At 41.1% G+C, this 21,479-nt stretch overlaps 2 protein-coding genes across 2 annotated transcripts; both read left to right on the forward strand.

The window, feature by feature from the left end:
• Positions 1 to 6,577: 6,577 nt before the first annotated feature.
• col8a1a (collagen, type VIII, alpha 1a) lies at positions 6,578 to 18,974 on the forward strand. The gene is made up of 3 exons (XM_051403834.1): positions 6,578 to 6,687; positions 14,609 to 14,912; positions 15,127 to 18,974. The coding sequence occupies exons 2-3, from the start codon at positions 14,618 to 14,620 to the stop codon at positions 17,061 to 17,063; spliced, it is 2,232 nt and encodes a 743-aa protein (XP_051259794.1). The 5' UTR covers positions 6,578 to 6,687; positions 14,609 to 14,617; the 3' UTR covers positions 17,064 to 18,974.
• A 442-nt stretch (positions 18,975 to 19,416) lies between these two features.
• jagn1a (jagunal homolog 1a) lies at positions 19,417 to 21,425 on the forward strand. The gene is made up of 3 exons (XM_051403856.1): positions 19,417 to 19,499; positions 20,016 to 20,116; positions 20,235 to 21,425. Exons 2-3 carry the CDS (start codon positions 20,028 to 20,030, stop codon positions 20,695 to 20,697), a joined length of 552 nt encoding a protein of 183 aa, XP_051259816.1. The 5' UTR covers positions 19,417 to 19,499; positions 20,016 to 20,027; the 3' UTR covers positions 20,698 to 21,425.
• The last annotated feature ends 54 nt before the right edge of the window (positions 21,426 to 21,479 follow it).

The raw sequence follows: 21,479 nt of genomic DNA on the forward strand, positions 1-21,479 counted from the left end.
TTAAACCCCACAGTGTGCATTTGTTTCATGGGATGGAGGTCTGTAAGAGAGGGAGGTGGTGGTACAAGTCATGGGAGCCCCACTGCGTGAGCAATGAGGTTGTTTTCTTTAAAAACTGAATAACAAACCTCTGGCCTTGTTGGTGTTGAGAGGGGCATTTCTGAAGTGACACGGGGGACTCTTAAATCCAGTGATTTATTGCCAGACCCTAGAAGGGGGCAAGAAACGAGAAGTACCCACCCTGAGCGTAGCAGGTGTGGGCTGATGGCTGCGACAGTATGGTCATCATGATGAAGGGGTCAGGACTAGACTAACTTTATGGCAACTATACACCTACAGTAAAGATGTTAGTAAGCCAACTACGTAGCCAAGTAAGGTTCATACTGTATGTTTTACTGCTTAAGTGTGCAGTTTTAAGGATATTTTAAATAAATATCAAATAGTAGAGAGAAAACAACCATCACTTTTAAACAATTACCCCATCTGTGAATATGACAATGGTATTATCAACTGCTATGCCATGTGGTACTTGGGTACTGCTAATGTTAACAAGTCATTTTTGCTTATTTTACATCCTAGAGGATTTCAACTTGTTAAGAAAAAAATGTAAAACAATATTATTATCTTTAAAGAAGACATAACAAAGCAAATCATGGTATGAATGATCTTAATTCTTGGAAATTCTTGACTGTACTTTACTGAGCTTAATGCTAATGGCAGCATCCTAACATGCTCATAATGATAATGCTTACATCGTTTACCATGTCTGCCACCTTTACCGTCTTTGTTTAGCATGTTAGCATGCTAATATATTCTAATTAGCACTAAACACAAAGTACAGCTGAGACTGATGGGAATTATTTCAACAAAGTAATTTAGATTTATTTTTCTGGGCACGATGAATGCCTGAACCGAATGTCATGGCCCATCCAACAGTTGCTGAGCAATATTTCAGTCCAGACCAAAATGGTGGACTGACTGACCGACATTCCCATCACTAATGCCCGGGCACAAGCATGGCTGAACATAACTCAATAAGAATGAGATTTATGCAGTGTGTTGCCGTTGCAGTGGCCATGCAAGCATGATTTGTGTAGCATACTTAAATTATTCTTGACATAGTTGAGAGTTTCTTGGTTTACTACCCACCATTGTTCATGTGTGGGGTTAGTTCAGTGTGACCTATGGGGTCAGAGAAGGAAGGTCAAGGTTCACTGTTCTGGGCACTGGGGCAAAAGTTCAAAATAGTAAAAGTCTAAAAAGAAAGAAGCTGATCACACACTTGTTGAAAAGCATTGTGGGTATAAGCCTGATTTACTTGTTGTCTGCTGAAAGAATCCCCCAGCAGCTGGATGCCCATGGGTGACATCATGAAGAGGTAAATATTAACTCAGCGTGAGATCAGAATCTGGCAAGAGGGACATAAATATTTTCAGACTATATTTAGGTAATTAGTATGGGACACTTTCAAAAAAAAGAAAGCACTGGTTCTGACAGGGTAGGTAGTATATAGCCTGTTGTTCTCATGTTGGTGACACTGATTTAATGGATCATGAGTATTTTTGGGAGATTTCTGGCAGGTCTAAATTCCACAGCTCTCTGTCCCTACAGTCGAGGTGACATGGACACTTTCAGATGTTTACTCCTGTTTGCACTGCAAATTCCAAGATTGCCTCATGGTGAAGAGAGAAAGAGTAAGGAATGTAGAAGCCTTACAAACTCAGATGCCATAAACTCATCTGAATATGTGACAGGACTCTGGGATAGCAACTCTTGTACTGTTAAAAACAGATTCTTAACAGTGAGTTACTGTGGTGATGGGTTGATTGTCTCTGCTCTATGACTGTAAAATGTACATTTACAGCTGTGCAAACATTAAAAAATGTATCTACAGTTTCTGTGAAGCAGAACCCTTGCTGGGACCCTGTACCTCTTTGGACACCAAGTGGATGCATTCACAACACAGAAGCACACACAGTTTGAGAAGTGGAGGTCACAGAAAATGGTCTGTGAAAGTTGGAGACTAAGGGCAAGAGATAGACAGTGATAAATGGCAGATTGGACACAGATTGCTCTGTAAGTTACAAACACATCTAATAAGAACACTTCAGCACCTCTAACACTTCTAAATGCCATTCTGTCTGCCATCTACTTGTTTGGACTATTGATAAGCGGCATTTATAGTACGGCCAAATGAGTGTTTTTGTTCAGCGTCTAAGTGGTGCTCCACGGGAAAAACACAAATACCTAGTGTAACTCTCATCGGGGGTTCTGGACAATGTCATGCATAATACGCATCATAAACTTTCTCAGGGCACAGAGGAGGCGTGCCAGCTGGTGGGAAAACAAAGACACTCTGTAGTATATACTGCGTGCAGTTCTGTGTTTGGGTAAGTTTGCACAAAATATACGGGCAATCGTTTATGTGTGTTAGGAAGGAGTCAGTTAGGAACCATGTCCTTTTATTCTCATGTAGCAGGGAAGAGCATTGTGCGTCTGCCTGTTTCTCATGAGGACTTACCCATGCTTCTACTCCCCAGACCATAGACGTCTCCCACATGCCCACTGCAACTTTACAGCTATAGCTCTTACTTTAGTTCCTCATACTTAAACGTATGGTTTATACATGTTCATTTTTGTTGTATGCTACAAGTGACATACAAAACACACAGCATAAGTGTTGTATAATGTACATAATCTGCATGAAAGCAGCAATAAACATTTACATTGTCCTGGTATAAGAGTATAAGAGCTCACTTTCCTTTTAGCTCGGTTTTTGCCTCCACCAACTCCCGTGGGAAATACTCCATCATGTTCTCCAGCTTGTTGCTATTTTTTTCTGGCTGATGTTTGGTGCAGGACAGGAAGGGTACAATGGGGTTATCAGAGTTTTTTTTCCCCTGAAAACAACTGTCTGCTTGGGCTGGAAATTATGCTGATGTGAGCAGTGAGATTCAATCAAAACAGGAAAGTTGCAGTAAAACCAAAGCAATGACCTGAGAGGTGCTGATATGCTCTGTAAAACTGAGGGGAACTGCTGAGTCGGGTGATAATTCTCTGTGAATTTGTCATTATGCGTGACCCCTTTCACATTACACATTTGTGCTACTATTAATGTAAAAATGTTGATTAGTGCAGCTTTAAGTTAACTATAAGAACAAATTGAATGCTGAGGTGAGATGAGTTGAAGTAGGGTTTTACAGTATGGAAATGACAGAAGTGAGAGAGGCTACAGTGCTGTCACATGCAGCAGCATACAGTACAACAGGTGCAGGCCGGATGGTGAGAAGCAGTTGTGAGGCCCATTGAGGCTTCATTAATGGAACAGGAAGAGAATTGAAGCACAAGGGCAAACACACACAACTCATTACCCCTTGGCTATCGTGTACCTTTCACACCGCAACTCAAAGTGTGTGCCTGTGTGTGAGTGTGTGTGTATTGCATTTATTGCATTTATATGAGTTTGAGTGGGCGGGTGGGGAACAATTACAAGCTGTGCTCCTTAGAAATGAAAACTGCATATGATCTGAAGGTTGTGGCTTGCACTGGATACACAAACATTGTGGCATTGAAGCTAACAAATGGCTTTAAACTGGTCACCTCATCAATGGAGGATGACATCATTAGAGCTTTTCCACACATATACAAGACAATAAAACAAAAAGAGTAATGTTTCTCACTGTGTTACATACACTGAACATTAAAAACCCAAATTTTGAGACCTTCATCACAAAAGACTGACAGTCCTCAGCTGTCACACACCGAGAGCAGTAAGCTGACTAAGCTGACACTTGGCTGTTGGAGATGCAACAGGACATCCACCCATTTACACCACTGTGTCACTTCGGAACCACACGCACTCACCGTCCCTCATACACACACATATTAAACCACCGTCCACCAAGACACACTGCTGGCCTCTGTTCTGTATCTAAAATCACAAGAACAAGGAAGAGAACGATTGACGCAAAGGAAATGAAAGAGAAAACACACCGTAACAGCTGAGGTACAGTGCAAAGGGGACATGCTCTATGTACATACCTTATAATATTTAGTGGCTGGACACGTCAGAGTTACTAAGTTGTTGTAGACAGGTGTCAAAACTGCCCTGGAAAGTGTCCGTCGTCACACACCAACAAAGAACCTCTGAGAAAAAGAGTATTTTTAGTCCGTGGCTGTGACTGAATGCTCCTTCTAAGTGCTCATCAGACCACTTTTCACCACGTTTAACGCTGACAAATGTTTCACACTGTTGCTATGACAGGTGTAAAAGTAAGGATGTTATTTTTCCTTCTGCTTCCAGACAAATACTGATGTTGAATTTAAACCAATGGAAGATGATCATCAAATGACTGACACAGAAATATGGCAAAATAGACTTTTTTATGTGTCTGTGTACTATATTGAAGTTTTTAAATAAGAATAATACTTTTAATCCCAATGGATAATCAAATATGCTATTTTTAGTTACAGTGCCACATCCAAATTTTACTTAATGGTAATAATACATAAGTATTTACAGTAGTAAATATACTAATCTATCAAAAGTTACAGTATCGATGCATTAATGTAAAATGAATACACTGTAGTTGTAGCACCCATTCACTTGAATTAGAAAGTGTGTCAAAACCTTCGACTGGTACATATATTGTTATGTTCTGGACATCCATTATGTACACAATTATTCATTCAATACACTTTTAATACATTTTATAGACTAGTGGGACAGCTGTTGATCAGTTGTCGAGTAATGACAAGTTTGTATGTGTGTCACATGTTACTTTTTGAAATGGAGGCCATGAGCTGAGACAGGAGGTAAGTCACAGGGACACAGACAACCGTTGACACACCTCTGAGCATCTGTGTGATTCATTTTTGTGACAACCGCACTGCTCACGTTGTGAAATACACAAGGGAACATCATTGGAGTAATGTTACCCAAATAACAACATTTTTAGTAAGGGCCATAATAGTGCGATGGAGGTAGTGACCTACATGTTACTCCGGAGAAGGTTCTCATGTGCATTGCAGTGTAATGTAATGTAAGATTAGAAAGCAACTCTTTAACAGCATTCATAGCATGTACTACATCCCACTGTGGAAATGTAGGGTACACCTGCCCTCGAAGTGACAATGTAAGTAGAGTAAGATTTTACCAGGGGGAAAAAACAGAAAGCTGTGTGACACAACACATTTTATTTAGATTATGTCTTTATAGTAAATCAAAGGAAAGAAAAAGACTTGTTACAAAGTGTATTAAATATAATGTCTCATGTTCATAGTGAGATAACCAGACAAATAATTCCCACAGCAGGGCTGCACAATTGACAACATCAGGTAGAGACATAGCAAACCAAGAGTTTCATTGCATTGATAACTTGTTTATTTCTGAATATAACAATAAAACCTTTAAATCCAGGGCGCCCGGTTAGCTCAGTCGGTAGAGCTGGCGACCCATATACTGCAGCGGCCTGGGTTCGAGTCTGACCTGCAGCCCCCTGCTGTATGCCATCCCCCGCCCCCGCCTGCCCGCCCCCAGCCGTCCCTGTCGAATAAAGGCATAAAAAAACAAAATAACTTTAAAACCTTCGAGTCCTTGAATCAACATACCTCGACCAGGGTGTGCAGGAACCCTAGCAGAGCGGAGAGAGACGCTGAAAGCATATATAGACTTACTAACAGGAATTTATTTCTAGGACACTGATGTGGAAATTCACCCCTTGACTGTATGAGATAGAAGTATCACAGCCACAGACATCTTCATGTCCTGTATTACTGAAGAATTTGCTATTCATAACAAAGAAGTGTTCAGTAAAATCCAAATATATATTTTGTTCACAATTCCAGTGAAGAAAACTTCTTTATTTGACTGTTAAATCTAAGGTTTAATTACAGCAAAACATCATACTTGTTTAGGTCATATTTTGAATACTAAATCTTAGTCTATAAAGTACCTTTGAGCTACAGCTGTCAGAAAAACTGAATTACTGAATTGTCATTAAGTGTCATTAACAGAAAGGTAAACATATTTAGTTGCTTCTCTACTAAAAAGATCATAATGATACATTTAAAGACTACATAACAATATATGACATATTTACTGAATTTGAACAATGATGCATGAGTATGTGTGTGTGTGTGTGTGTGTGTGTGTGTGTGTGTGTGTGTGTGTGTGTGTGTGTGTGTGTGTGTGTGCGCGTGCATCCTTTTTTCCCAGGTGTGTGCCAGGACAGGTGATCTTAAACAACCAGCTCCAGTGTGTCTGGCCTCATACACAATTACTCTTTTTACTGCACATAGTGGCCCATAGATCACAACATTAATGAGGGAAACATTCCTGTTTATCATTGTCATCCACTGTGGGCTCTCAGCAGGGGGATGTGAGCGTGTTTTGCCACTATAAATTATAACTTTTTGGGAGGTTATATTTACTCTCAGTCAAGTCTCCATCCCTCCCATCTCTCTCTCTCTCTCTCTCTCTCTCTCTCTCTCTCTCTCTCTCTCTCTCTCTCTTCCACCCACCGGAGTGGCTCCACCCTCCAGCAGATATAAACTGTGTCCACAAGGTGTGCGTCTGTTATGAGCACATATCCCAGGGTTCCTTCTGTGTGGTTGTCTGTCTGCCTGCTATTCTGTCTGTTAGTCTGACGGCAGTGATTATTTCCTCATAAAAGGCGACTCACAAAGGTAAGCATGGTCCTATTCTCACTATATCCTGTGTTTCATACAGTGTGCGTTTGATTTTAATTATATTATCAGTTTATTTATTTTATACAAGTATTTTCTTGTACATTTGCCTGAAAGTTGTTTTATTGCCTTTAATGAATTGTGCACTCTGTGAGTTCAGTTGTCAGTTGCCGCTAGCCTACATACAATGCATCCTATACATCTTCTAATGAGTAAACTTAAAGTTTGGTTTCATTGTAATTATAATATGGCAGGAATGCATGGCAAAAACATTTGATAGGCTGAATAGGAGCTTATTATAACATTCAAAACAGCACTTTTTTTCACTTTTTTATTTGACGTATCCAACCTTAGCTTTGATTAAAGCTTCAAACAGAAGCTCTCATTTAACAATAAATGTGTCATAGTGACAGAAATTAAATGTGATAGCTCATAAATATGGCATTAAGCTATGGAGTTAGCATCTTTTTTGCACATCATCTTCCTGGAGTGAAGCTGGCAGAACGTTTCCTGAGCTAGAGCGGTGTTTCCCAGGCTGCCACTTGCACAGCATCCCTAGTTCCTAGTTTGCTTTCTCCAGGGCTCCAGAGAGTTGAAGTATGTGCTGTACATCCATCTGTGTTAGGATGCCTGTGCTGAGGGCAAATATGCATTCAGATGTTTACTGTGCATGTGTGTGTGTATGCAGAAAGCTGAAGCCAAACTGTCAGATGAATGTGATGAGGGCAAGGGCAGCAGTTTGGTGAGAAGAGACTGCAGAGCAAACACTGTCTTTTCTCTGAGCAGCTCTGTCTCTAATGCTCTTTCTCTGTCATTACTCATCTGTTTGGTGCCTTGTCAGTCACAGTGGCATTTGAATGATTCGCTCACCAAGACATGAAATCTTCATGACTTGGTTATATTCTGATCCAATATTCAGAACGTACAAACTGAGGAAAAGATCTCAGGGCTCGTAAGTTGAGCTTATGATGAGCAAACACGCGTCTTCATTAGACAATGTGGGTTTTCTGGCCAGCCATCCTGTTCTGATATACAAGTCAAAGCATTTTACAGAGACTACAGTTCTTTAGCTGCATGATTATAAATGAGAACAATATAAGGAAATATTTTTGATTTTGGTGATTAGCTGTAAACATGTAGCATCAGCACAGATCTGCTAGTCTCCTCAGAAAAATTAGATCAAATGTCTTCTTCATGTTATTGGCGTGCTCTTGTTTTTATTATTAATACATAGTTTTGTATTTGCTGTACTCTGGTCTGATCTGTGTGCATGATGTTCAGGGACCTACAGTAAAATACACATTATATTGTGTGCAAATTAAACTAATAAATTAAACTAAAACTTTTTTTAAGCAATAATTTTGCATAGAGTGTCTTTCATCCTTTCTTCATTGATTTTACATTGCATCATGGCACAAAATCAGTGTATGGAGTGTGTGAAAAGTGCTACAGAAGACCTTCAAATATAGCTGGTCCTGTGCACAAAAAGTGACCATTCAAATAGAGTGTGTGTGTGTGCATACAGGATTGTACCCCTCTGCATACATTATCCAGCAAACTTCAGGAATGCACAGGACAAAAGGACCCAATGAAAAGCAAGAATAATGGTAGAGGGAAAGAAGTAAACACGTTGCTCATTTAGCTGCACAGCTGTGGCAGTGTGTGTGTGTGTGTGTGTGTGTGTGTGTGTGTGTGTGTGTGTGTGTGTGTGTGTGTGTGTGGAGTAGCTGTATCCCTCTGGTTTGTGTACGAGGTTTGTTTGAACGAGGACGTTTGCTGCACGACTTGAAGAGGTGTTAATTTTATGAGGTGTGCTTTGTGATAAAAGCTGCGTTTAGGGAGCTGAAGAGCTGCAAATGTTTTTCCCTTTCACTGAGAAACCACAACGTCAGGGCACTTACCAAGATTGAGTGCAAGAGTACTACTGGCTTAAGGTTAAATTTGTAAATGGTTTGCGGTGTAGGGAGGGAAGGCAGAGTGGTTTTCCAAACATGTTCAGTGGGATTTAAACACTGTTTTGGTCAGGCTGCCTGTTAGATGCAGAAGGAGAAACTTAAAGACCTACGTAATTTGGCCGAATGAGTGACTAGTTTTTGTGCTAAATGCTTCTGTAATGCTCCTTTTCTCAGACACGCACAAGCAAAAGTTAATACACATGCACGTGTGCTCATGAAAGAACACTTAAGCACCAAAAGATTTATTGTTCGAGCTTAAATCTTTGAATTCGATTAATACAATTTGACCTGTCACATCTCATCACTCACTACAGGCCTTTCTGTAGTGCCTCTCCCTGCTCTGTTAACAAGGTGGTTTAAAGAGACACACAGTCTCGGCCTCTGACTTCCACCCCAGCCTGCAAGGTCACTGAGTGGCTTCAGGTCACTGAACGGGGCTGTCTCCAAAGGGAGAAAAGGGCCGGCAAGGGCAGACAGACTCGAATTGAGGCAGAGAGTGAAGATGGTGCAGAACAGGCATGGCTCTGTTCACACAGGAAGAAAGGGAGACGGTGTGAGGAGACCGGTCTGTATCTGACAGAAGAGAGAGAATAGACAGATGTGTCTGGAGACAAGGGGACAGACACAGAGCTAATATTTCCATCTTAGTCTAATGCATGAGAGGAGAGATAAAAAAGTCCTTTTGAGGAAGTGTTGCACATTGACTGTACGAGTTTGGCTGCCCTGTCCCATCAGCTGAGCTCTGTCATTGTGTGTGTGCATAAGCAATATAAATCCAGGACACCAGAGACAGGTGTGTTTCCATAAGTGAGGAATCAGCCAGCAGCTCTTTACTCATTCCAGTCCAACATTGTTAGGTGTTGGCTCTGATGCAAATTACACCAACTTATGGAGAAATAAACTATATCTTTTACATTAGTTACATTCTGTTGGGTCTCAAGGCCTAACAATCTCTTTGTAGTTACTATTTGTGCCTTTAATTCTCTTGGCTCTAACGCAGAATGACAATATGATTACAGTCTGTCTTCCCTTTCCCCCAAAATATGTCAGCCTTTGTTACTGAAATAGATGAAATCATTTATTAATGGCTCCTAAATCCAACTTTAACTCTTGAAACTAAAGCAAACCTGCACCTTAGAGCTTAGCATTACACAAACCTGTTACTGTTTCAGTAACTTATATGTAATAATAAAAATAATAAATATATTAAAACATTTGTAGTTTAAATAGTCAACTTTTTTCTCTTGTTCTTTGCATTGGGCCTATTTTAAAATTACATTCCTCCTTCAGGTTTGAAGCTGCTTAATGTCGATGTAATGTAGACCTTCCTCCTGGCATGTAATGGTAAATCAGCTGAGGTTCATATCTTGATAGCCTTATTCTTCCTTTATACATTTGTTCAGGGGGTTGCACAGCTGCTGCGGTTTTAATGAGATGCTGGAGATTTCAGCTTGTATAAACCGCAGTAGTCGACACCTCAGCTTCTGCTGGTTGAAGATTGACTCAGCAAAAACAACATCTTACAGACACATGATGCCCGTGAGTCCTCTCGCGTCACACACCTGATGGTCAATTTACTGTGTGTCGTTTATGTAAAATGTCAAAAAGATGGACATCTGGAAGTAGTCGGGGAAACAGAGGCACACACACATACACACACATTACATACATTGTAGACTGCTTTGAGGTTTGCTTATTTTTGAGACTGTCTGGGCCAGGCAGGACATGCTGAGAGCTCAGTGGTGTATGACCAGCAGCCACACATGATTTTGGGAGCAGATGTTGAAAAATTAGGGTCGTAACTGCCAATATTTGTACCTCCTTGTCCCCCTGGGCTGTTATCTCATGGTTAATGTGTTGGGTTATGTTTGAGTGACAGAACTCTCTGAAGGCAACAGGATGTGGCAAGTGTGAATAAAGCAAAAGAATAATATTGTGCTATTTCACTCTGATTAGATAGAGACAAATGCGTAGGAATATACTGTTTACTAAATATACTATATATATATATATATATATATATATATATATATATATATATATATATATGCATTTATAGCCTGAGCAAATTTGCAATAGTTGTAAATGAAAAAAAAAAGTTTTAGGCACACTAGTGGCATGGCTGACAGCAATGTCGGGTCACCACTTTTGTCCAGACTTTCTCTATCTCTATCTCTGAATCTTTTTGATGGATTGTCATAAACATTTGGCCATCTATGGTCCCCAGAGGATAAATCCCGTTGACTTTTGTGATCCCCTGACTTTTCCTCTGGTGCTGGTACATGCCTGATCACTGAGATCAGAAACGGTTTCAACTTTGACTGTAATCCATAATGGCACAAATCGTGTGGTTGTTCTTTGGTCTACAATTTTTCCAGTATGTGTGCATGTATGCCTCACAAACAAACCAGTATGGAAAGGGTGTGAACTGAATGACACATGGGTGACATCTGCCTCCCATGAAAATGTAGAACATGGTTGCTGTTCCTGTTTAGTCACTGTTACAAATAACTGCTTGTCAGAGAGTCATCAGTGAGCCAAATTGTTTGACACCAGAGTGTGAAAAATTAAACAGTAAATTGTACAGATGTGAGAAACAGCTCACAACACGCTACTCATGCCATCATGACTTCTCACAGCTGTGGTGCTTTTATATATGACTTCATGTCTGACATCTGTATAGCTGCAGATGGAGGGATGACACCACCGTTTTAAAATCAAGTTATTTTGTAGGATTTTTTGTTAACCGCACTCTTCTTTCTGTCTGTGTTCTCCAGTAACAAGTTAAAAGGTGGAAACTGCTGGTTAATGTTTATGTCAGAGTCTGAAAGTAGTTCTCTGGAGGCAACACTTATGCAGAATAATGTGTTGGAGAGAAGCACACCAGGTAAAGACAGGAGGTGTTTCCATCACTCTGCGGTCGGCATGACAACGCTGTGGTGTTGCTATGTGACACTGAACAGGCCCTCGTTGTACGGTCTCTCTGATCTGTAGTCGTAAGTTTTGTCAGAATATTTCCAACCCTTTAAAAACACCTATACATGAACGCACACACACACACACACACACACACACACACACACACACACACACACACTGAGCTGGGACGTTCCTAAAAGGTAGTATTATTTTCTTAAACCTTTTTATGTGTATATATATATATGCACACACGTTCACACATTTCAATAATGATTTTGATGTGTCAAGTTGTAGATCAGATCTAATTTTTCAAAATAGTAGTATTTCCATGTTCTCATTAAGAGATGAGGTACAGATGGGAACATTCAATTGTATGTCTGGGCTCTCGTGCTCTTAAAGCCTCTCCATGTTGCTGTTGTGTGTTGTGGAAAATGGAGAAGAGCGACTGTGTCTGGCGTGCTATTAGATAGTGAGTGAAAGTTTGATTTCTCTTCTTTTTCACAAAACCTTAAAACTGGCTTTTGAAACACTTTTGATGGATTTCTTCTTTGAATATTTGTTGGCAAAAGTGCGTCTGAATATTTAATCTGACAAATGTCTTAGCATCAATGCACCTCTTTCTACAGCGTAAATATAAGTATATAACCATCCGATTGCTTATTTATGTCCTCAGGCCACACACTTCAAATGCACTCCCATCTTATTCAGCCTCTTAACAAAGCAGTATCCATTCTTACTATTATCTCCATTGTAACAGTCTGGGAACAGTGACGCAGCCTCACACAGACAATAGAAAAGGCTTGGTGCTCAGGTTAGTTTGTGTCACACCTTACACTCAAAGATCAATCCTGTTCATTTTCTTCACTTCTGTGTACAGACCACAACTTCCGCTCAGTGGGAGAAAATAGGTTCCAGTTCTTGTTGGGAAAACTCAGTGGCATTCCTCTGGCCTCTTTGGCATGTCTGGCTTCTAGGGAAACTAAGGAGGCTTCTTTCAAAGGCCAGCAGTCATCGGAGGAGACAGTGGCACGGCCATGTCAAAATCACCAGTCGACTGAGAAAAGGTCAAAGGGCAGGGCAGATCCAAAGAGCCAGTGATGGAGTGGACACTAAGGATGTGGTTTAGGATGTGAATTATAAAAACCACAGATGAGTTGTAATAAAATTGGGACTGGGATTGCAGTTGAACCTGGATGGGGAGTGTGGCAGGAGATGAGTAGACTGAGACTAGGATGGAAATGGCACTTGACTTGAATGACTGAATAAAATGAGTGGACACTCAAAGGAGCAGCTAAAAGTGAGTTATTCATTGACTGCAGAGCCAAAGAAAACCCCTTTGCCGTGCTCCGTCACTAACCATTTGAAGCAGAAAACCTAGGGACTTAAGACATAAATAGGAGGTCTTGACTGCAGAACTGGAGCGCAACTGTGTTTGTTCAAAATGAACTTGTTGGACCTGACGTCTGAATGCAGGCCAAAATCAGACATTAGACAGGCACTATCGAAATAATTGATTCTTCCTCAGCAGTGTTACAAGTCCTGTTTTTGGATGTGTGTTGCCTCTGACAGGCAAGTGGCTTTAGATGTTTCACAATACTCCTCCCTGTATCCCCTTCTTACTGGAATTACTGTGTCATTAATGAGATGTTTTGTTGTTCTGGGATATATTTTGTGTGTATTTCAGTGCCTGACCGAATATGTTGCAATAATGCAGGAACAACAAGAATGCTCTTATTAATACCAGAGCGAATGGTGAGCACATCAGTGAGTTAACTGGGAGGTGGAATTCAATCATCTGCATTGTGTACATTGTCCTTACATAAAAAGAAATATGTTCTGTAAATATGCGCTTATCAGTACAGTGACAGGACTGCACACCTAACCTCTGTAAAGCTGCAAGGTGCATTGCAGGGAAGTCAGAAAGTAGCACTGATTATTCATGTACCTAAGCATCTTTAGTCAGTTGGCCCAAAGGTATAATTATTAATAATATATTTACTATATTATTTAAGTTTCAGTCCAAAATATGGACATCAAGGGAATTGAAAATAATATTCTGTGTGACATTTAGTGTGGCTCCCTCTTGTGGATAATTATAATAAGTGCAGTTTATCCCAGCATAGCCTGTGAGAGTGACACATTGTGTGTGCAGCAAAGCATTAACAGTGTACCATATACATTTCAGCTTAGGCTCATTATTTGTTGCAGAACACCATATCAAAAGCCAAGATGTATCACTGCCTTCATAGAGTCACTTAACGTTTCTGAAACATTTGGTAGTTAAAGGGAGTTGAAAGCTGAATATGGTCTTATATTTAAGAATATATCATCTTTAGCAGGATTTTGAAGAATTCCCAGCCTTTTCCATTCAAGTCCAAGTGATTGTTCAACTTTTCCTTAGTAGAAATATGCACGAAAGGTCTGCCAAAGAGATCAGTCCAACATAACTCAAATAGATTTTTGTTGATGATTTGTTTGGCATTACTTCATGATATAGAATTAGAAAAGGTACTAAACGAAATAACAACAAAGCCTAACAAAGGCTGACAAATTTAGGCTTTAAAACATGAACAACAAATGTGTTTAATAGAAACTTTTCAATGGCTTCCTGTTAGTGATACAATTTATGGTGGTTTCATTGAATACTAGAATAATTATTATAATATTAATAATATTCAGTTTCACACTGGTAGAAATGCCAACGGCAGTCAACTGTAAATTGCATAGACTTAAGCAGCCCATTTATTTCAAAGTTGAGCAGAAAAAGAAATGAACAACTTTCTGACATGTGTCTGCCTATAGCAATATTACATTGTTGACACACAGCATGTCGTTCCAATGTATATCCTGTAGAGGGAGACAGAGTGTGACCTCCCATTGCCTGCATTTGCAAATAAGGTTGTCCACTTGATTCATACACCTGAAGGTTCCTGATCAAGAAATGCTAAGCAGCTACAATACCAATGTTTGATTTACCAACTAATATAAAGGATTTAAAAACAGATGCAGCCTTCCCTCATATCTTGTCTTCTCTACTTTCCATACAGGTCTCGGCCATGCCTCCCCTCCCTATCCCCCTCTTCCTGACACTGCTACAGCTTCTAGTACTTACTTATGTGAGCGGTGGGGCATACTATGGACACAAGCAACACCCTCAGCAATACCAGCCGATGCAGCACCTCCAACACATGGGCATGGGCAAAGAAGGCTTTCCCCAGCAGCAGTACCTTGGAAAAGAGGTGCCCTATATGCAGTATCCCCAGTACAGGAAGGAGCTACCCCAGATGCCCATGCACAAGGGCAAAGAAAATGCTCGTAAAGGGGGCGGCTATAATGGTGGCCAAGACAAAGGTGAGAAAGTCCAAATTTTCAACAATCTTGAAACATGTGACATGACCTACTGAAACATGACGAGGGAATGTTTCTTTATTTTGAATGGCATATAGTAAGTTATTTGTTATACTGAAGCACCAGGGAAGAAACAGCTTTTGGCAATTTCTGGCAACAACCAAAGCTTTCCACAGATTCATCATTTCTGGTTGAATATTTATCTCACGCTTCACAGGTCAGACAATCCCTAGTGGCGCTGAGGGAATTCCCCAAGGAGAGCCAGGACCAGCAGGGCCACCTGGGCCAGAGGGACCATCAGGGCCTCCTGGACCTCCAGGTAATGGACAGCCAGGACCTGCAGGACGACCCGGACCTCCTGGTCCACCAGGAGTGCCTGGAGTGGGTAAACCAGGTTTGTCAGGACAGCCAGGCAAGCCAGGGGGAAATGGTGAGGCTGGACCACAAGGAGAAATGGGCCCTAGAGGTGAAGAAGGGCCATCTGGACAACCAGGGCCTCATGGTCCCCCTGGACCACCTGGGCTACCAGGAATAGGTAAACCAGGGGTACAGGGATTACCAGGCCAACCAGGGCCTAAAGGAGAGCCAGGTCACAAAGGTCTGCCAGGACTTCCAGGATTACCAGGACCCAAAGGAGACAAGGGGATGGGCCAACCAGGACAACCTGGTCACAAAGGGCTCCCAGGGCTCCCAGGCCCTGCTGGCCCAAGAGGGCTGCCTGGTTTCGGAAAACCTGGGTTAAATGGGGCACCAGGACCACAAGGACCACCAGGAGAGAAAGGACATCCTGGAGAGCAAGGACCAGCTGGGCCACCTGGTGAAGGAGGACAACCTGGCCCACCAGGTGTACCTGGTCAAGGAAAACCAGGTCAAAATGGCTTACCAGGACAGCCAGGCATGCCAGGTGGGAAAGGTCATCCAGGACCACCAGGTTTGCCAGGAAAGCCAGGACTGCCTGGATTTGGTAAACCAGGACTCCCAGGACCAAAGGGAGACAAAGGTATGAGTGGGCCACCAGGACCTCCAGGAACAAAAGGAGATAAGGGCTATGGAGGACTGCCTGGTATGCTTGGACCTCCTGGACCAAATGGTCTACCAGGTGCTCCAGGCCCTATGGGACCCTCAGGAGGTTTAGGTGCACCTGGTCCTAAAGGAGACTGTGGAGAAGGAGGACCTAAAGGGCTTGATGGAGCTCAGGGTGAGCCTGGTCCTTCTGGTATGCCCGGTAAGGATGGTCTGCCTGGAGAGCGTGGAGAACCAGGACCAAGAGGTCCACCAGGAACAAGTGGTCCCAAGGGAGAAGGTGGGCATAAAGGTCTACCTGGTACCCCTGGCACTCCAGGCCTTCCTGGGCCAAAAGGACAAGGTGGGTTACCTGGTGAAGGGGGACCTCAAGGTCCTAAAGGAATCCCTGGAATGGACGGTGCAGCAGGACCAATTGGGCCTCCTGGTCTTCCGGGGCAAAAAGGAGACAGTGGTCCACCTGGTTCACCAGGCATTGCAGGTGAGGGGATACCAGGTCTTATTGGTCCCATAGGACCCCCAGGAAAAGATGGCTCCTCAGGACCCCCTGGACAACCAGGTCAGTCCGGCCCTCCTGGACCACCAGGCCCCCCAGGAGAACCTGGTCTTTCTCCCGACATGGCTGGAGTCCTCTCTCAGATGGGCCCTGGACTAGATGGTGTTAAGGCTGGTAGTTATGGTAAGAAGGGCAAGTATGGAGGCAATGGGGCAGAAGTAATGGGTGCCAGTGGGTTGGAAATGCCAGCATTCACAGCTGTAGCAACAACTCCCTTTCCACCTGTGGACACTCCAGTTGTCTTTGACAAGCTGTTGTACAATGGTCGCCAAAACTACAACCCTGAGACAGGAATTTTCACCTGTGACATGCCTGGAATTTATTACTTTGCCTACCACATTCATTGCAAAGGAGCTAATGTGTGGGTGGCTTTGATGAGGAACAATGAGCCAGTGATGTATACATATGACGAATACAAAAAGGGTTTCCTAGATCAAGCATCAGGAAGTGCAGTATTACCTCTACAACCTGGGGACACTGTATATATTCAGCTGCCCTCAGATCAGGCATCAGGACTTTATGCTGGGCAGTATGTGCACTCCTCCTTTTCCGGGTATTTGTTATATCCGATGTAAAACACAAACTCCAGGGAGAGAGAGGCTTCAGTGGGAACAAAATGGGAGCATATTTCTGTACAATATAAAACATAATCATAAACCAATTTAGACTGAGCAGTCTTGTTAATGTAAAGTCAACAGACTATTGATCTTGTCAGCAGAGATGAGAGAACAAGATAAAATATCTCGAGGAAAATCTGAGGTATATGATGGTATGTATATACGGCAGCTTTTATAGTGTATAGCCTTATAGCCATGTAATTGGGAGAGCAAAGATGTTTTCTTTTACAGCTTTGAAGGTATAAAAGAATGTATAAAAAGGAATTCAAGAAAGGCATTCAAGAACAACCAAAGATGGCTGTAGATGTATTTTCATACAGAAGATTGCAAAAAGAAACGTAAGAGTGTGAAAACATGTTAAAGGAACAAGTGAAGTGTATGTAAAAGAAAACAAACAATTTTGGTTACACTGTTGCAACAGTGTCAAACTTTGTCCCTTCACCTCTTCAAAACTGGCAGCTAGCCTACCCCATGTAGGGTGAAGAATGTGAAATACAGTAGAACGTTCATTTTGGGAGGACATTTATATTTTCGCATGCATACCTTTATATAAGTACAGTTTTTGTCTCTCTGTTGATGATGGCAAGGATGTAAAATGACTTCTTGAGAATGAAATGCATTACAGCAGTACATGTTTTAGAGGTAAATGCACTTCTGGTCGTGTAACCTGCAGACGACATTGATTTTTGGGAAATGGTTAATTGTATACAATCTAATTCAGATTTTCAATGTATAAATCTCTCAATCATCCCTACTGAAGAAGAAAATGCTAAATACAGTGTGGGATTAACCTAAATTACTTTTACTTCAGGTGTCTGAAGTACATATTCTAGGGACAACTTTTAATGGCAATGTGCTCACTTATAGCATAGCACAAGAAAGGTTAGATGGTCAAAATCAAATAATCTCATGCATGATATATGTTGATGACTGACAATTGCTCCCGTGAGTGAGATTTGAAGAGTAAGAATGTAATATGAATTTAATGTTTTAATGTTTGCATATAGGTCTATGGGTGTAGTGCTGTACAGAAAACATTTTTTTGTGCAAAAATGCAAAGGTCAAACAAACACGCCATATTACCCTGAACTATGAAAACCACTCCATACACTATGTTAAACATTACAGCACAATATACAGCAAAGTCCACACTATACAGCATTACGCAGGTATAAGTGATAAATGGTAAATATCAGAAAGCAAACAGATGTAACTACAATATAACACTCAACAGAGATTAAGCAGTGTTGATCTCAAGACTCTAAATTTGATTACTTTAATTTAAAAGCAAATCAAAATCATTTTAGTAATAAGTTAATATAAAATATATCCTTACTTACTGTTTTTAATTTAAAATTCAACCAATTATATTGTGTAACTGTTTTGTAAGCCTAATCCATTTTTAGTTGGAATGGCAGTATAATTATACATAAAAAGGTGTCATATTTGGAAAACACAATTATGGATTGCTGTTTTGAAACACTTACAGCAGACTTGTTATGAAGTCCCACTGGTGTGTTTATTTGTTTAAATGAGAACACCAAATTAAGTTCCACAGCATCCTTGGTGTGATACATTTAGTGTGTCCTGCTGTCACGTTTATGGGGAGTACAAAATACATTTGTATTGTCTTGAAAGTCACAGCAATTTTATAACAACAGTTCTGTCAATAATTTATTATTTTATCTGCTGGTCCAGTACATGCAGTGACAAGGACATACAGCATGACAACCTTTTAAAGGAAAATAAATGTATATTTCTCCTTTTAACCATGGTGCTATTATTGTCGTTGTAACCAAAGATTTGATCTTAATGTTTGTTATTGTCCATGTTGTTTTTTTCTAAATAAAACTGTTTAATTAAAAAAACTGTTGTTGTTGACATTTCTATTTCTGAGCTCACAGAAAGCATATCAAACCCATTTGACTAAGGCTGGTAAATCATATCATAACTGCTTCATTACGTTTACTGTGGGGGGGTTTTCCATGAGAGACTGTAAGAAAGGCCAATTACTGAAAAATGTCGGCAGGATTGTCGGGTCACACCCATACTGGTTGACACTTCAAGTGTGATTTCCTAATGGTAAAATAACCTGGTTGATGATCAATCTGAGAGCTGGATACCATAAAAATGTATAAGGTAAGTCAATGTGACATGGATGACATAGATGCTCAGTAGTTTTTGCTGTAGTTCGACCGACACACCATCCGCACTGACCCAGCTTCAAAACCACGGGCGTATTAAGGGAGGAAGAGATGCTGATGCTGAGGTAGGAGGTCCCTGGGTTGAAGAGAGTCTGCGCTTGCGCAGAAATATTTACATCCATCTGTCACATCTTTTGTTAGTACAAATTCAAACGAGGAGCTCAGCCAAACGTTTAAGACATACGCCACGGTAAGCATTGTTAGTTATCATATTTTTATGTGGTTGTCGTCGTTATTGTAATCTCTGACAATAAAACGACGCTAGATTTAACACACAGTGTGGATCTGTTTAAAGGTAGAGCCGAATAAGGTCAGCTAGCAACAGCAGCTAACGCGCTGACTAGGCTGCTACAACAGCAACACCTAGTCTGCCTTAAATGAGTCATATTCTGTTTAAATGGTTATTATCACCATACAATCAGAGTTAGACTACGGTCTGGTTTATTCTGGTTGATTTCATGGTATTGTTAATTTTCTCTCCCCTCTGATAACATCTTTGAATGTCTGTAGTATATTTTGGCTTTGGACTGCTGCCATTATAAATTAATTTGAAGACATCACCTGGGAGTAAAGGGGGGGATTGTGTTGGGGCATTTTTGCACTGTTTCTGGACATATTATAGACCATATGATTATTATAGACCACACAATTAAATAATTAAAATAATAGTTGCAGTCCTTGTTCTGTTTTGTGTTTTGTGTGTCAGGTTTCTGTCAACATGACATCACGTGTTGGCCCCAGAGCTGCTGGTACCAATGGAAGTGAGTTTAAACACAGAGAGAGAGTGGCTCCACAATACCAAATGAGGTAAGTAGCCGTTATCTGTACCTGATGTCGGCCATTAAATATGAATGTTTTCTCTGAACAGCAACAATAGCAACAAGGATCACTAATACACCTCGCTGTCCTGTTATCCATTTTACAGTGCTTCCCTGAAGGCAGAGGTACGGAAGTTAAACCTGGTCCACCTTCTCATATGGCTGCTGGTGGCGGCACAGATGACTGTCAGCCACTTCCAGCTTGTGTCACATGACACTGTGTCCATGCCGTACCAGTGGGAATACCCCTACCTGCTCAGCCTCCTCCCCCTGCTCTGCAGCAGCCTGTCACTTCCGAAGAACAATATCAGTTACCTGGTCATATCCATGATCAGCGCAGGGCTGTTCTCTGTGGCACCTCTCATTTATGGGGGAATGGAGATGTTTCCCGTAGCGCAGCAGCTCTACCGCCATGGGAAGGCCTACCGCTTTATTTTTGGGTTCTCTGCAGTGACTGTTATGTACCTCATCATGGTGGTTGCTGTTCAAGTACATGCCTGGCAGTTGTATTACATGAAAAAGCTGTTAGACTCATGGTTCAACACCACTCAGGAGAAGAAGAAGAAATAATGGCGTGAAGGGAGCTGTGACTGGGCAAAACTGTGTTTTCATCTTAATTTATACTCAAGTTCTGAGTTTTATTCATGTTTACTTATAGAGTCATCATTATCATGTAACATCATATGTTTAACGCCAGTATTTTCGGACATAAATTTAAATTAGAGTAAGATGTACAATTTGTGCAGGAACCTGGATTTTTCATCACCATTATTTATTTAAAGCAGATGAAGGGTGTCTAGCACACACAACCGGGAGTGGCATCAAAGCAACATCTGTAAACATGGCATTCAATCACTTTACACCCTCTTCATCACTGAGTATACTAGACTGCAGTTTTTCTCCAAACAGACAAGTAGGTCATTTAGGACCAGGACAATGTTGCCATGATTTGAACAGAATAGCTGTAGAGGTGTTTATACCTTTACAAGTACACCAGTGAAGGTATGAATCTTCCAACGTATACATTTTGCTTAGAAATTGGGATTGTATGTGTTAAAAGAAGTAGGTTTTCCTTTCCTGCTGATGTGCTGATGTTGTCTGCTTCATTAGGTCTACCTCTCACAATATATATTTTATAAGACATTACAAAAGAAAGGTGGTAATCTCGGTAACTGCCTGTACTGTTATGTTTTGAGGTAATCTCATTCAGCATCATAAAGCCAGTTTATTAAGCCTGTCCCATGAATAAATTATGCATTGTCAACTAAATAAAAATAAAACAAATGCTGTTAAACTTGCTACAAGTCTGATGATATTTTCAATTTGGTGAGTCAATCACAATCACAACGCAC

This window comes from Dicentrarchus labrax, unplaced genomic scaffold (assembly GCF_905237075.1).
Source record: "Dicentrarchus labrax unplaced genomic scaffold, dlabrax2021, whole genome shotgun sequence".
In the NCBI taxonomy this organism is placed as follows: Eukaryota; Metazoa; Chordata; class Actinopteri; family Moronidae; genus Dicentrarchus; species Dicentrarchus labrax.